The sequence below is a fragment of the Peromyscus leucopus genome, chromosome 8a, assembly GCF_004664715.2.
Source record: "Peromyscus leucopus breed LL Stock chromosome 8a, UCI_PerLeu_2.1, whole genome shotgun sequence".
In the NCBI taxonomy this organism is placed as follows: Eukaryota; Metazoa; Chordata; class Mammalia; order Rodentia; family Cricetidae; genus Peromyscus; species Peromyscus leucopus.
Genome location: NC_051085.1, coordinates 45,614,837 through 45,629,316, shown reverse-complemented (window position 1 = coordinate 45,629,316; position 14,480 = coordinate 45,614,837). Strand labels below are relative to the sequence as shown.

At 47.0% G+C, this 14,480-nt stretch overlaps 1 protein-coding gene across 2 annotated transcripts in view; it reads right to left on the bottom strand.

The window, feature by feature from the left end:
- Positions 1-14,480, bottom strand: part of Tiam2 (TIAM Rac1 associated GEF 2) — a 213,185-nt gene that overhangs the window by 83,091 nt on the left and 115,614 nt on the right. For both annotated transcript variants that reach the window (XM_028854061.2, XM_028854064.2), the window contains 3 exons: positions 14,148-14,372; positions 4,087-4,272; positions 2,271-2,417 (listed from right to left, as the gene is read on the bottom strand). In XM_028854061.2, the coding sequence (XP_028709894.1) occupies positions 2,271-2,417; positions 4,087-4,272; positions 14,148-14,372 (558 nt within the window). The remainder of the gene's footprint in view (positions 1-2,270; positions 2,418-4,086; positions 4,273-14,147; positions 14,373-14,480) is intronic.

Genomic DNA, 14,480 nt, shown 5'->3' with positions numbered 1-14,480 from the left:
CTTCTCAATTTTGTAGAATGCAAACATCAAATAGAATATTCAACTAGGAATAGTTATTACATCAACTTTATCCCACTATGTAAGTATTAACTTCATATCTTTTTTAAAACAAAAAATGTTCAATCAAATGCTTTTATTTATCAAGGAATCTTTTGTTGAGAACACTTAGCAGATATGCTGAGGCAGACAGTAAGGCTCATTTAATTAACTAAATGGTACTTCTAAAAATAAGCAAGTTACCCAGTTATCTATCACGTTATCACTTTAATTGCATAAGGTTATCTTGATTGACATCAAAATTGACCTTGACATTATATACAGAACATAATCATGAAGGTTCCATTCAGAAAACATAGGCCCAATATTAGCCAATGGATTATAGTTAACCACTATCTCTAACCAACAAAGAATTATTTCTTGTAACTAAATATAAACACAAGTAGAATTGTAAGTCTTTAATTTGCTTTCCATTTATTTATTTGTGTACATGTGTGTGCTCATGCCATAGGGAATGAAGAAAACTTAGAAGACAATGTGTGGAGTTAGTTCTCTTCTACCATGTAGTTCCTGGGGAATCGAACTCATCACCAGGCTTGATGGCTAGCACCTTTCCCTAGTGGTCCATCTCACCAGTCCCTAATGAGGTGATTTTCTTACTGTATGTGAGTTCTTAAGAAACCAGTGGCCCCATAAAAGAACTTTCACATATTTTGCTGTTTTTCCACCAACCAATCCATTCCCTCTCACCCCACCCTTCATGATTTCAGGATTTTAAAACATCGAAGTTGTTTTAGAGTTTTTAGTCACATTATTCATAAAAGCGTTGTTCACAGTTATAGAAACACAAATTAGGAAATAAACTTCAATAAACTGTGGCCATCTCTTTAAAATAACAACCACAATCATTTTCAGAACAACAGCAACTCACTGAAAACCATTGCAAATCTTTCCCCTGTCAAAATACAGGATAAGATCATCTTATGACTTTTTCTTTCAACAGTACTTGAACAAATAATTCTACAACCTATCAATCAGGAGAGAAACATGCTGCATTATGGGTTTGGGGAAAACCTTTGGATTTGCACATTCAACATGCTCTCAAAACGGTTTGCTGAACGTAGGGCCATATTTTAGTTGGCATTGTTCTTCTCTGATATACTAAGAGCAACCACTCCCCACTGGAAAACATGCAGCAGCAACTGTCCATTGTTTTAGGGCTTTGGACACTACAGACAGGTCCAAGTTCCAACCCTGCCCTATGGCACTAGTAAATAGACAAGGTAAATGACCTTCCAGAGCACCAGGTTTCCCTCTGTAGTGTGAGCTGACAAAATACATTGTCAGGGTGAAGGACTTGAGGGAGCCAAGAATCTAGCATGATCATAGAATCTAGGACTATCAGTAATATCTAGGACTAGCAATAGAATCTAGCACTATCAATAATATCTAGGACTAGCAATAGAATCTAGCACTATCAATCAATGCAATCTAGGACTAGCAACAGAATCTAGCACTATTAATCAGTACAATCTAGGACTAGCAATAGAATCTAGCACTATCAATCAGTACAATCTAGGACTAGCAATAGAATCAGTACTATCAATAGGATCTGGGACAATCATCAGTAGAATCTAGCTGCATTTCCTTGGATTAACATTACTTTCCTGCATTTGTTTTCATATACATTAAGCAACAAAAAGTATAGATTGTTTTCCCTAATAATTATTTCCCCTCCCACCTACATACACCTCTTCTTCTAGCAGGGGTCCATACACGCTAAGGCAAACTCTCTACTACTGAATCAAGCCTCATTTTCTGCATTTTTTTTGAGACAGGGTTTCCAGCCCAAGCTGACCTCAAACTCCCTGAAGATGGCTTTGAACTCCTAATCCTCTGACCCCTGTTCACCAAGTGCTGGAGTTACACTCGTGTGTAACTGTCCCTGGGTGTGCAGTCATGAAGGTCACACATGGAGCTTCAGGCACTCCCTGAATTGGGCCACACCCCCAGACCAGTTTTCTAATAACTCTCCTTCCTTGTGTTCCTAAGAACTGACTGCGCGGGCGGGCCTGCCTTTGGGGGTACGCTAAAGCAGACGAAGCGTTTGTGTGTTTCACATGCACACATGTCCCTGACGAACCCAGATTCCTTTGAATCACCTTTGACTTCACCTTTACCAGAAGACAAACACTTATGGCTTGCAGCAGTCTGGACATGGGGGTGTCAAGCATGCCACCTAGCCTCTTGTTCTCCCCATGCTGAGAACTCACCTGAGTTATGGAAGCCCTCTTCTCCTTCCCTTTTCTTGCCAGGGTGTCCAGCCCTTTCAAGGAGGAAAATATGCCTTTCTTGCTTTTTCCTCTCTGGGAAAGGGAGAGTGTTCTTTTCCTGAGAGCAGAGTCATCTCTAGAACACACCTAACGGAAAACACATTTGGAAAGACATCTTAAAGCCTGTCAAAGTGTCTTTGCACGTAGACTGTCAGCCTTGCTCTAAGTGCGTTCTGCTGGTGACTGAGTCTGCTGCATTGTGTTCATACACAGAAAGGCAGCCTCTGCACAGTTGCCTCTTATCTAGACAGCACAAGCCAAATTCCAACATTCAGATGGCTCCGCGGTGGGCAGCAGAGTCAGCAAAACCGCTCTGAGCCCCTCAAGCTGAGCCAGTTCAATGCAGAAGTCAGAAGCAATTTCAGACTCCACCTGCTCATGGGGCTCCCAGGCTACAGGCCAAGCAACCTTTATTTCTGTATTGTGTTTGTATGCGTGTTCATAAGTCTGCAGGTGCACGTGGACACCAAAGGTCAACTAATTAGTGTCGTTCCTGAGGTACCATCCATTGTTTATTCTTTTAAGTTTCCTCCTTTTCATGTGTATGTGATGTGTGTGCCTGTGCATATGCATGTTCATGTGTGTGTGTGTGCAAGCACATGTGGGGGGCCTGAGGTTGACATCAGGAATCTTCCCCGATTCCTCTTCCACCTTGTTCTGTGAAGACAGGGAATATCAATCAAACTCAGAGTTCATTGTTATTACTAGTCTGGCTAGACAACTTGCTCAGCTGTAGGGATCCTTCCTTCCAGAGGCTGGAATTACAGGTGGGAAGCCATGGCCACCGAGCATTTGCAGGGACTCAAATCAGAATTCCTCTCCTCTTGCTTCACAATTGTTGGGCCATCTCCCTAGGCCTCCATCTTTTTTTCTTTTTGTCATACTTTTTGGAGATAGGTTCTTGTTGGCCTGAAGCTCTCCAAGTAGAGGATCTAGGGATGAAACTCAGGTCTTCACACTTGCAAAGAAGTCACTTTACTCTCTGAGTTATCATCCCAGCCCCAGGTTAAGGGACATTTGTGGTGGTATTCTAATCGTACTGAAATGTGATTTTGATTGTATGTTAATAAATAAAGTTGCCCGGGGGTCAGAGCTATTAGAGCCACAGACAGAGTGTGGCAGTGGTGGCACATGCCTTTAATCCCAGCACTTGGTAGAAGAGCTAGGTAGATCTCTGTGTGTTAGGGATACAGCCAGCATTGGAGACATATGCCTTTAAGATTTGGGGGGCTGTACATACAGACAGTGACGAGGCAGTCATGTGTTTGAGTTTACAACCAATGAGAAGGCAGAACAAAAAGACTATGAAAAGATGTACACACAGGAAGTAGCTCTCTTTTGGGAAGCTAGGACCACCGCAGGAGGAAGGGTGAGATTTTAGCTCTGAGCTCTGACCTCTTGGCTTTCTCTTTTACATTGGTTCTGTGTTTCTTATTTAATAAGACAGTTGGTTACATCTACAGACATTTAATCCACCTTTTTCTTCTTCAGCCACTAGGACCACTCCTCAGAGATCCCACCTTCCCAAGAGTATGACAAGGGACAGACCAGCAGATAAGAATATGGAGTAACTTCCGACGAACAGCTAGACTCCTAGAAATCCGAGAAACTGTAACTACAGTCTCCCATGCTGGTCCCTGTACCTAGCCTCTGTGAACCTTGTCAAGTTACCTGTCAGTCGCTGGATGTTAGCAGCCAGCTGGGGAGAGTCAAGCCTCTTTGAAAGCCACTGACCCAGCCTCCCCCCAGAACTTACCAGGGCATGGAAAGACGAAACAGACAGGACACCCAGTCTGCCCAGAGCCAGCTTGGATGGACGGCTGGTGGCAGCAAGGAGACTCTTGGGGTTCGGCAACTCCCCGCCTTGTAAGCTCGCCAAGTAGCAGCGCATGCGGAACAGGTCCATGTGGAATTTTTCCAGATTCTGCTCCCATTGCTGGATCTGAAATGGCAAGGAGAGAGATGACTTCGACCTAAGCTACAAGTCTGTGCTGCTCAGATTGCAGGGGCAGTGTCTTCCTCAGCCCTCAAGGAAAAGTGACTAGCAGCTGAGTCGTGTGGTTTCAATCTGCCACCTCTGATCCCCATATCTCACACCCTCCTACTGAAACACACTGGGACGGACACATGGGGGGACACACAGAGACACAGACACACACGCACAGACAGACAGACAGACAGACACACACACACACACACACACACACACACACACACAAACTTCATCAGGACAGTCAAAATCAAAGGCAGCTGGGGGGAGAGGGGACAATACAGTGACATGCCAAAGAGCATGATGGTTACAGAACAACACTAAACTACGTTGACTTAACATGGGATGCAAAGTGAAACATGGGTCTCTCTTGCTTCATTTCCCTTCCCATTTATACACACAGAGCCTCTACTGTCATGGTTCTCAACCTTCTGGTTGTGACCCCTTTGGGGGTCATATATCAGATATCCTGCATATCAATATTACTTTACGATTCCTAACAGTAGCAAATTTGTAGTTATGAAGTAGCAACAAAAGTAATTTTGTGGTTGGGGGGGGCACCACAGCATGAGGGACTGTATTAAAGGGGTGCAGCATTACGGAGGTTTAGAACCACTGCTCTCCCAGATGAGCTGTCCTTGGACAGACACAGCATGCACGATGGCAGTGACCTGTTTAATCAGAACTTCTCCAAAACAATGACAAGCAAGTGCCCTTCAGGGACAGGGTAGATGTTCAGCTCTCACTGCTGTTCAGTGTCTGGGGGGAATCAACACCACCTGTACATCTGAAAAACTTAAAGCAGCTACAGATGTTTATACAACAGAAGTTGCCATGTATTTCTTCAAAACAAGGAGTCACGAGTTGGCAAAGAAACACCATCAAATGGCATCTGTTTAGGGACCTCTCTCCAGTCTTTGCAGTACATCACCATCACCGGTTTATATAAAATGTGACCTCCATTTGCACGCAGATCAACAGACACAGGTGATTTGCCAACACAAGGCTCAGAGCAGGGCTGAAAGTTGGCATTCCACAGACCCTGGTGCCATCTCCATACAGCAAACAGTGACCACTGGGCACTGGACTCCATCAAGGGTGACAGAGTTCCTCAGTACCAATGGCATCTCCTGTTGCCTGTTATTTAGCCTTCACAGAGACCCAGATAAAATATCTTATATGTTAGTCATTCATTCTGGATAAAGGGTCATTAGAAAGATTTCCAACACTGAACATTGCCCCCATCCAGTCTTTTCCAAAAATTTAAAATGTGGAGTAGTCCCCAGACTTCCTGTAAGTCAATGGTTCCCAACCTTCCCAATGCTGCACCCCTTTAATACAGTTCCTTACATTGTGGTAAACCCCCAACCATAAGCTTATTTTCATTGCCACTTTATAACTGTAATTTTGCTACTGTTATGAACTGTAATGTAAATATCTGTGTTTTCCGATGGTCTCAGGTGACCCCCAGAGGGGTCGCGACCCACAGGCTGAGAACCACTGCTCTAAGTTCTCTTCATCCATCTCTTACAAGCTGAAACAAATGCATTGAGAGTTCTGGGGTGCAGCTCAGTCAGCAGAGCGCTTGCTTAGTAGCTTACACAAAGCCCTGGGCTGGATCACAGATTGGGCATCGTGGTGCAGGCCAGTGAGCCCAGCATTTAGAAGGTATAGGCAAGATCGGGTGTTTAAGGTCCTCTTCAGCTACCTATTGTCCTCCTGAGTCCAGGGGGAAAAAGTTCTTGAAAAAGTTATCTAGACATGGAAGTGAAAAGCCTCCTCTACACACTGAGCACTCCGTTTAGTAGCACACACGACAAAACACAGCAACGACATGGATGGTACAAGAGATAGGGGAACCATTTGAATGAAGCTTTTCATTACCATAAAAGGGGTAGTGTGTGTGTGTGTGTGTGTGTGTGTGTGTGTCTGTGTGAGTGTGTGTGTGTATGTATATGTGTGTATGTATGTGAGTGTGTATGAGTATGTATGTGTGTAAGAGTGTGTGTGTGTGTGTGTGTGTGGTGTGTATTACGTGAGTGTATGTGTGTGATGTGTGTGTGTGTGTATCTGTGTGAGAGTATGTGTGTGTGTATCTGTGTGAGAGTGTGTGTGTATGTATATGTGTGTATGTATGTGAGTGTGTATGAGTATGTATGTGTGTAAGAGAGGTGTGTGTGTGTGTGTGTGTGTGTGTGTGTGGTGTGTATTATGTGAGTGTGTGTGTGAGAGTGTGTGTGTGTATGTGGACCTGAGTTCTACATTGCATGTGTGGAGATCAGAGACAACTTTCGGGAGCTGGCTTTCTGCCTCCACCTTCACACGGGTTCCAGAGATCAGACGCAGGTCATTAGTCTAGATCCATTGAGCCACTTCACCCATCCCACGAAAAGGGAAATTTTTAATGATGAAATCACAACACAGGAAAATCCTAGGTCTAAGCACTGACATAAATTCAGTGACCAGTTTCCTCTTTGTTGGTAAAAAGTCATGGTCGGTGAATGAGCTCAGAGATATTTTGGACGGCTGTAAAAGAAAGGGAGGAGACGAAGCCTGGGAATGAAAATAATGATGAGGCAAAGGAGGACGTGACGCATTTGAAGAAAGATGGAGCATCCCTGCTGGACCAGCCCTGTTAGGAAAGTATTTTCTCTCATCTAGTCATTCAGCTGTAACATCTGGATCAACTGTACATTACTAGGCTTGGCCTAAAAGATCATTTACTTTTTCCTTTTTGGTGGAAGGAATTTAAAAAATTCCCACGCTGTGCTTTGCAAACACTGAAACCTGCGTTCACTAAAGATCCCAACCAGTAGCCGGGCGTTGGTGGCGCACGCCTTTAATCCCAGCACTCGGGAGGCAGAACCAGGCGGATCTCTGTGAGTTCGAGGCCAGCCTGGGCTACCAAGTGAGCTCCAGGAAAGGTGCAAAGCTACACAGAGAAACCCTGTCTCGAAAAACAAAAAAAAAAAAAAAAAGATCCCAACCAGTGACGAGGGTCTACCAGAGTTGACAAGTGGCTAGAACAGCAAGCCATGGTCCAGCAGCCAGCTTGGTTGTTTCCCTGGAGATAAAAGTCACCCGTTTCATAGCCAGTTAAGTTTTCCTTCCAAGCAAACTGGAAACCCCAAGTTACGGGAGCCAGGGAACCAAGTGTTCGTCTCTCCTTCGTTCAGAATCACCCATCCCACATGTAGTCAGCAAGCGAAGCAGCGTGTGCTTTACTGAAATGCCACTGGGCAGCAGCTGACCACTGGAGAGCAGAGTTGGGTTCATTCCCGGCTCAGCCACTCACCAGCTGTGGGCTATCAGAGACCCCACTCACCTAAGGGTCTGCTCCTCCACCCCTCAAGTGGACGCAGTCTACCCATCTCTCCGGGGTAGAGAGATGAGAAAGTCAAATCCACTGTGGCTTGAGAAGGAATCAGAATACTCAACCAGACAGGGAAGTAGTAGGGAGGGATGCAGGGGAAGGGACCTGCTGGCTGGGAGTAAAGAAGGGAAGGGGAGGGGGGGACTCAGAGAAGAGCTGAGTTTCCTACAGTGAGGAAGTAAGACCCTTGGCTCAGGGCCTGTGATAGCTACTGCTAATTTTCAACTTGACAGCATCCAGAATCACCCAGGAGACAAAGTCCTGACCACTGCTTTAAGGGGTTACTCAGATGAGATCAGCTGAGGTAGGGGGAGCCACCCGAAAGGTGAGAGGCACCCTTCCATGGGCTCCACACGGTATTCTGTCACAGCAACAAGAGAAGTGACTAATATGGGGCCTGGTGTCCATTCCCTCACCACCTCCAGAAAATAACCAAAGACGTGAGCAGTGGGGCCCTTTAGGGGCTGCGTCCTGCAGCAGGGGCAGGTGGGGCCACAAGGGACAACTGGAAAGCCGCATGCTGAGCAGGGAGAAAGACAGAACCTGTGTGAGGAGGGCAGGGCACTCATGAAGGGAAGCAGCCAGGAGGCCTTCATGAGAAATGGGACGTGCAGGGCGATCCAGGAGACAAGGAGGAAGGAGGCGGCATGTATGCACACCACGCGGAGGCCTCTCTGCTTCTGCGTCCCCAGAAATCAGATAGGAATGGAGACGCCGTCGAAGAGGAACAAGCAAAGTGGGCACCTGGATGAAGGCCAGAGTGGAGGGAGGGTCATCTAAGCCACGGGAATGCCGCAGGGCTTTGAAACCAGGAAACCTCCTAACTGGATGTGCTGGTTACCTGTGAACTCTCTTGGCTGTGTGAAAATACATCACCCCGCCCAGGGCACCCTTCTCCATCCCTTTTCTGGCTAACACCTCATTTCCGAGAAGGAATTCAGATGGTCTCTCCTCCAGGAAGTTTCCCAAGAACACAGAGGAAGTCAAATCTCCCCCTGCTGCCTTCCCCGGGGCTATGACACTCTAGCGCTCTGACTTCATCATCTTGTGTTGAAACCACAGGCCTAGCTCTGCCATCCTTCCCGATGGAGGGCACTCTCAAGACAGAGCGCCCCCTGGTCTAACCACGTACCTAGCCTGGAGCATGGACTAAATTAAAGCTCACGGAACTAGGGTACACTTGGTCTGCTGTCCATCACACTTCCAACATCTCCCTGCTGCCCACTAAAGACAGTCCATATCTGTGCACAGCACCTTCATCAACTAGCCTTGTCCTCAAGTCCCTTCATGACTATTCTCCATTCTACTCCACAAATTGTGCCCCCCCACAGGTCACATGACATCCTCAAGGCTTCATCCACACTGCCCCCTCACCATAGTTTCCAAATGTCTAAACACAACGCATCCTTCTTGATCCTCTTTATGTAAATATATAAAGGGATGCTCATGGCACACTAAGGCTGGAGCAATGGATACAGCCCCTGTCGTGGCGTTCCTCCAGACACCATAGCAGCGCTGGTAGCATACCTGCACCCCTTTTCCAGCCCACTCTTCAATGGGCAGACCCCTAAGTTCTTGGAAAGGGGACGCAAGGAGGCAGGCTGTGAGGGGGAGGGGAAGCCGTCTGGGAGGATGCCAAGACTGGCTAAGGGTGGTGAGGCTTTTGTCCTGATTTACTTGTTTGAAATAATAAACGGAAAGGAAAGTAAAGTACTAACTGGCCTTAATTTACAGTGCTTCCTCCCTTAGGACTTCAAAGGCGCTCCCCATGAGGACACACAGCGGGCTCTGGTGCACATTGGACACGCTCAAATGAAAGTTGCATCATCTGCCCTGTGAAACAGCCCGGAGGCCGGAGGCCAGGACTGTAGCACGGTTTATTTTCAGCAAAGCGTGGGACCTCCACAGCAGCATGAAACACAGACATTGTCACTGTGACAGTGTCACAGTGTCTATCAGGGAAGGGCGTCGACAACCGTTTTCTCCACCCGCCAACTTCAAAGAGATCCTGTCCCAGAGATTTTTATCTGTCTCTCGCATGACATCATCTTACACCGTCTGGTCTGCCATTGTGAGGACACACGGTGGCTAGACCTGAAGTTTCTGGAGTCTCTGGGAGAAATGTTACATGATCGAAAAAGATAGGGACCTGGAGAAAGACGTATCAACATTAACGTATGAATCATCCAGTTAACAGCAGACTAGATACTTCCACACCAGAGTATGTGTTAGGGGCAGAGCACGTTTGAGAAGAGTGCAATACACTAAAGGGGCAGAAGGTGGGTATGGTGGTATTTTATTTGTACTGAAATGTGATTTTATTTGTATGTTAATAAGTAAAGTTGCCTGGGGGTCAGAGCTAATAGCAAGCCATAGCAGAGCTGGGTGTTCGTGGCACACGCCCTTAATCCCAGCACTTGGAAGGCAGAGCTAGGTAGATCTCTGTGTGGTCAAGGATACAGCCAGCATTGGAGACACATGCCTTTAATCTCATACCATAGAAGACCTGGAGGGCTGTACATACAGGCAGTGACGAGGCAGTCATATGTTTGGGTTTACAACCAATGAGAAGGCAGAACAGAAAGACTATATAAAGACAAACACACAGGAAGTAGGTCCCTTTCGGAGAGGTCTCTTGGCTGAAGAGGCTAGCTGCAGCAGGTGGTAAGGCTCTTAGCTCTGACCTCTTGGCTTTCTTCTTTGCATTGGTTCTGTGTTTCTTATTTTAATAAGACGGTTGGTTACATCTACAGGTGGGTGCGGTGTGAACCATACCTATAGGCACACCCGCTCCTGGCTGAACACCCTCCGACCTACATCATCCTCAGGAGTGTTTTTCTTATTCTTAATAACCTCTTCTATTTCTACCTCTACCCATGTGTGCCTGGGTCCTATTCTTTGTTCTGAGGCACAAGAACCTGGAAAATCACGGGCACCCTCAGGACTCCAACCCATGCCTGTAACACACTTGGTTTTCTCTAGCTTTGGGTCCAGCTAATGGACAGCAAATGGCTCTCTCGTTGTCTGTGACTCCTGTTACTCCCCGAAGGACCCTTTGGGGAAAGGTGACTACATGATGACCTTAAAAACAAACAAACAAACAAACAAAAAACCTCCAACGTGGTGAGATGACTTTAAGGCAGAATTTCTGAGGCTCAACCAAAGAGTTTCTCATCAGGAATTTGCAGAGCACTGTGAGGCAGGTGTGGAAGAGTGTGGAGGAGGTAGGGGAGGGGTGGTGAGGGGGGCGGGGATTAGGGCTGACAGCAGGGGTGAGGCAAACCAGAGGGAAGAGCTGGTGGTAGGAGGAGGGTACACTCAAAATGACGAACATGACTCCGTCAAAGAGTGGGCAGTGGGCCTCAGGGGATAACACGCCTGCACCTTTGCATGTGCTAACAAATGCTCTACACTGGAGCTACAACAGCAGCCTGACTTCCTTTCTTTGTGACGTGGTCTCCATAAACCGCCCACGGTGGCCAGTCATTTGCTGTGCAGCCTTGGCTGGTTTCAATTTATGATCTGCCCGCCTTAGCCTCTCGAGTAGCTGGGAGGACTATAGGCCTACACTAACAGGCTCTGCTGATCCCAGTTTGTACGAAGAGCTCCTCTTTGGACCACCTAACCACTCAAGACTCTCATATTTATGTAAAACGCTATATAGTAGCAAGTTCTGCCTACCAGAGATCAGAAGCAATGAGACACCGTCCAGAAATCATTCACAAACTATGGACAATGCAACAAAATATATGGGGGAAAGAGAGAAGGAGAGAGGGGGAGGGGGAAGGAGAGGGAGGGGGAAGGACAGAGAGAGAGAAGGGGGAGGAAAGGAGACAGGGAGAAAGGGAGAGAGAGGGTAGAGCATGTACTTATAGGCAGAGACCACTGGCATTTTTTAAACTTTATGTGTCTGAGTGTATTGCTTGCATGTCTACATGTCTATGCACTACATGTGTGCAGTGTTCACAGAGGCCAGAAGAGGGTATCGGGTCCCCTGGAACTGGAATCACAGATGAGCTGACATGTGGGATCTGGGCGTTAAACCCAGGACACACCCTGCACACATAGATAACTGAGAGGCTCTTGCAAGCTGAAGCATTAAGGATAACTTCTGGACCAAAGGTATCAACAAACAACAAAGACAAATCAGTATCCAAAAGCTGTGTGCTCAAGAGGCCTCCCATGAGACTATGAAAAGCAAGAGAAAATGAAAGCAAATTGTCAAGCAAATTATTCACCTAACAAGAGCCCTAAATAGTTTACCCTATGACGCAGTAGAGTTAGTTATTGATCAAATACACCAAGACATTAAATTAACTTGGCTTGCTTTCAAAGTGATTACCAGGGCACTCTCAGACACACCCATACAGTAGAGGTTACTAAGGTATTCAATTTGCTCTCTTGGTTGGTTAGTTTGTTTGTTTGAGCCAGGTCTCACTCTGTAGCTCAGGCTAGCCTGAGACTCACAAGCAATCCTAGCTCAGGTGAAATTAAAAACCCACACTCTAAGATGGAGACTACAGATTTATAGTTATCATAATGCAATGGATGAAGACGCACAAGGACATGACCGCATCTCCACCTCTACCTGGGACATCAACTCTACCTCTACCTGGGAAGTCTTTCTCTTTGCTTGAGACAACTCCCGGGATTTTCCTCTGGAAACACTGCTCCGGTGTGCTGGAGCAGAGGAACAATGGGTTTTGTTCCCCTGGGTTATGCCCGTGTGCCAGGTGAGCTCTTCCCAGAGGAAAGCAGGACAGAGCAGAGAGAAGGTGAGCGGGGCTCCGGGTGGGGAGCGCCTGTCACTGTGACAAAACCCCAAGTCCTTCCACCCTCTGCTTTCCTCTGGGCTTTGCCAGCAGCCGCTCTGATCACGTGGAGCATCTTCCCTACGAACCGTTCCATTAAGCAGCATAAATTCTATAGAATCACAGAAAACTGCATTCCGGCATCTTCTAACTAAACTCACAGGCATTTTTATGTCCCTTTGTACCTAAATATCCATTGCCACTTTTCTGCCCACTGTCTTTCCTCAGCCAATCTGTCCTTCAAAAGACATTTCCCAGAATGGCTACTTTGACCATGCTTTCTTTCTCCTCAACTTAAAACACTACATCCACCTCCAACCTGCAGCGCCAAGAAGGCAGTCAGCGCTCCCTTGCTGTGATAAAACAACTGAGAAAATCAGCTGAGAGAAGAGGTTACGTTGGCTCAAGGTTCTGAGGTTTCAGTGCCTGTTCACAGGCTGTGTTGTTTCTGGGTTCGTGGTGAGACAGAACATGGAGGAATGCTCAGGGCAGAACGAAGCTACTCACCTCACGGTGGCTGGAAAGCAGAGAGGGAGGAGGAGGCCAGAGACAAAATAAACCCTTCCAGGGCAGGCCTTCCCTTTACCACTTCCTCCACCTAGGCCCCAGCTCCTAACGTTTCTACTACTTTTAATACTTCATCCATGACATCACGGTCCTTGTGAGCCAATGGCCTCCTAAAGGTCCCTCCTGTGAACCCTGCTGAAAGGAGATCAAGCCTTCAACACATTCGGGGACATTTAAAACCTAACTCACGACAACAGGATACAATCAACCCACCCAAGCCTTAGAGTCAAAGTCCATATGGTCTGAATGGTATGTCTCCCCCAGATCTCCACGTCAAAGGCCTGAATTCCCGAGGTGACAGAGCTGGGGAGTCGGGCTTTCTGGCAGAGCACTCAGGAATGACATCAGTGTCCTTAGGAAGGGAACACAGAGAATTGCTTTGCTCCTCCCACCATAGAAGAAGACAGCAAGACAACACATCACCTACACACAGGGAAGCCGTCCCCATCTACCATGGAACATGCTCATGCCTTGATAGAGGACTTTCAGATTCCAGAACCACAAACAATAACTTTCCATTGTGTATAATCCACTTAGTTTACCGGCTCTGTTACAGGAAAGACATTGACATGGCACCAGCATCCATCCCACCCAGTGCCAAGTACTTATCATGCCAACTAACACTTCTATGCTAGGGTGCTCAGGAGCCCCAAGCCACCTCTCTGTTACATCTGCCCCAAACCAAACGGCCCCTTCCCCCGTGCATAATCCAACAATGTCTTAAGGCCATCTCCTTCCAGGAAGTCATCCTCATCAGTTCCTCAAGTTCCCAGCCCAACCTCAACCCTGCGATCTCTTGCAGCATTTGAAGACTGCGTGGAGGCTCACCTAACCTAGCCCGTTCTAGAACGTTCCTCATTGTCATGTTTTCCAGGCTTGCTTTCTAACTAGATCATACATCCCTTAGAAATAAGATTCACATTTCATCATTATTTTTTCATGCTCTCAAGTCAGACACAGCTCTGAGCTATATCAATATGTGCAATAGGCAAGAGAGGGAAGAACAGAGCAGGGAGGGGACAACCCACTCGGGAGTGTGCGTAGGCAGCTGTGGGGTGACAGGCAGTCACTGGTACCTGGTTCTCGATGGCCTTCCTGTTCTTGGGGTCGCTCACCACGGACAGCTGCAGCTCCGCCATCTTCTTCATCTTGCTGTCCATGTCGATCTTCTGAAGCAGGCTCCTGGTCTGACTCTTTAGCAACCTCACCGTGTCTTCTTTCCCATGCTTCTTTGCGAAAAGAGACGCGCATGCCGAGTGAATGGCGGTGACCCAGTTTTCCAGATCTGTCTGGCTTGTGGACTAGACATGGGATGGAGGAACTGTTTGAGACTGTTTGAGCACAGAAGTTCTCTCCACAATGGAAGACCAAGATTTCATGCGTCACACCCCAAGGGCTCTCTTCACAAA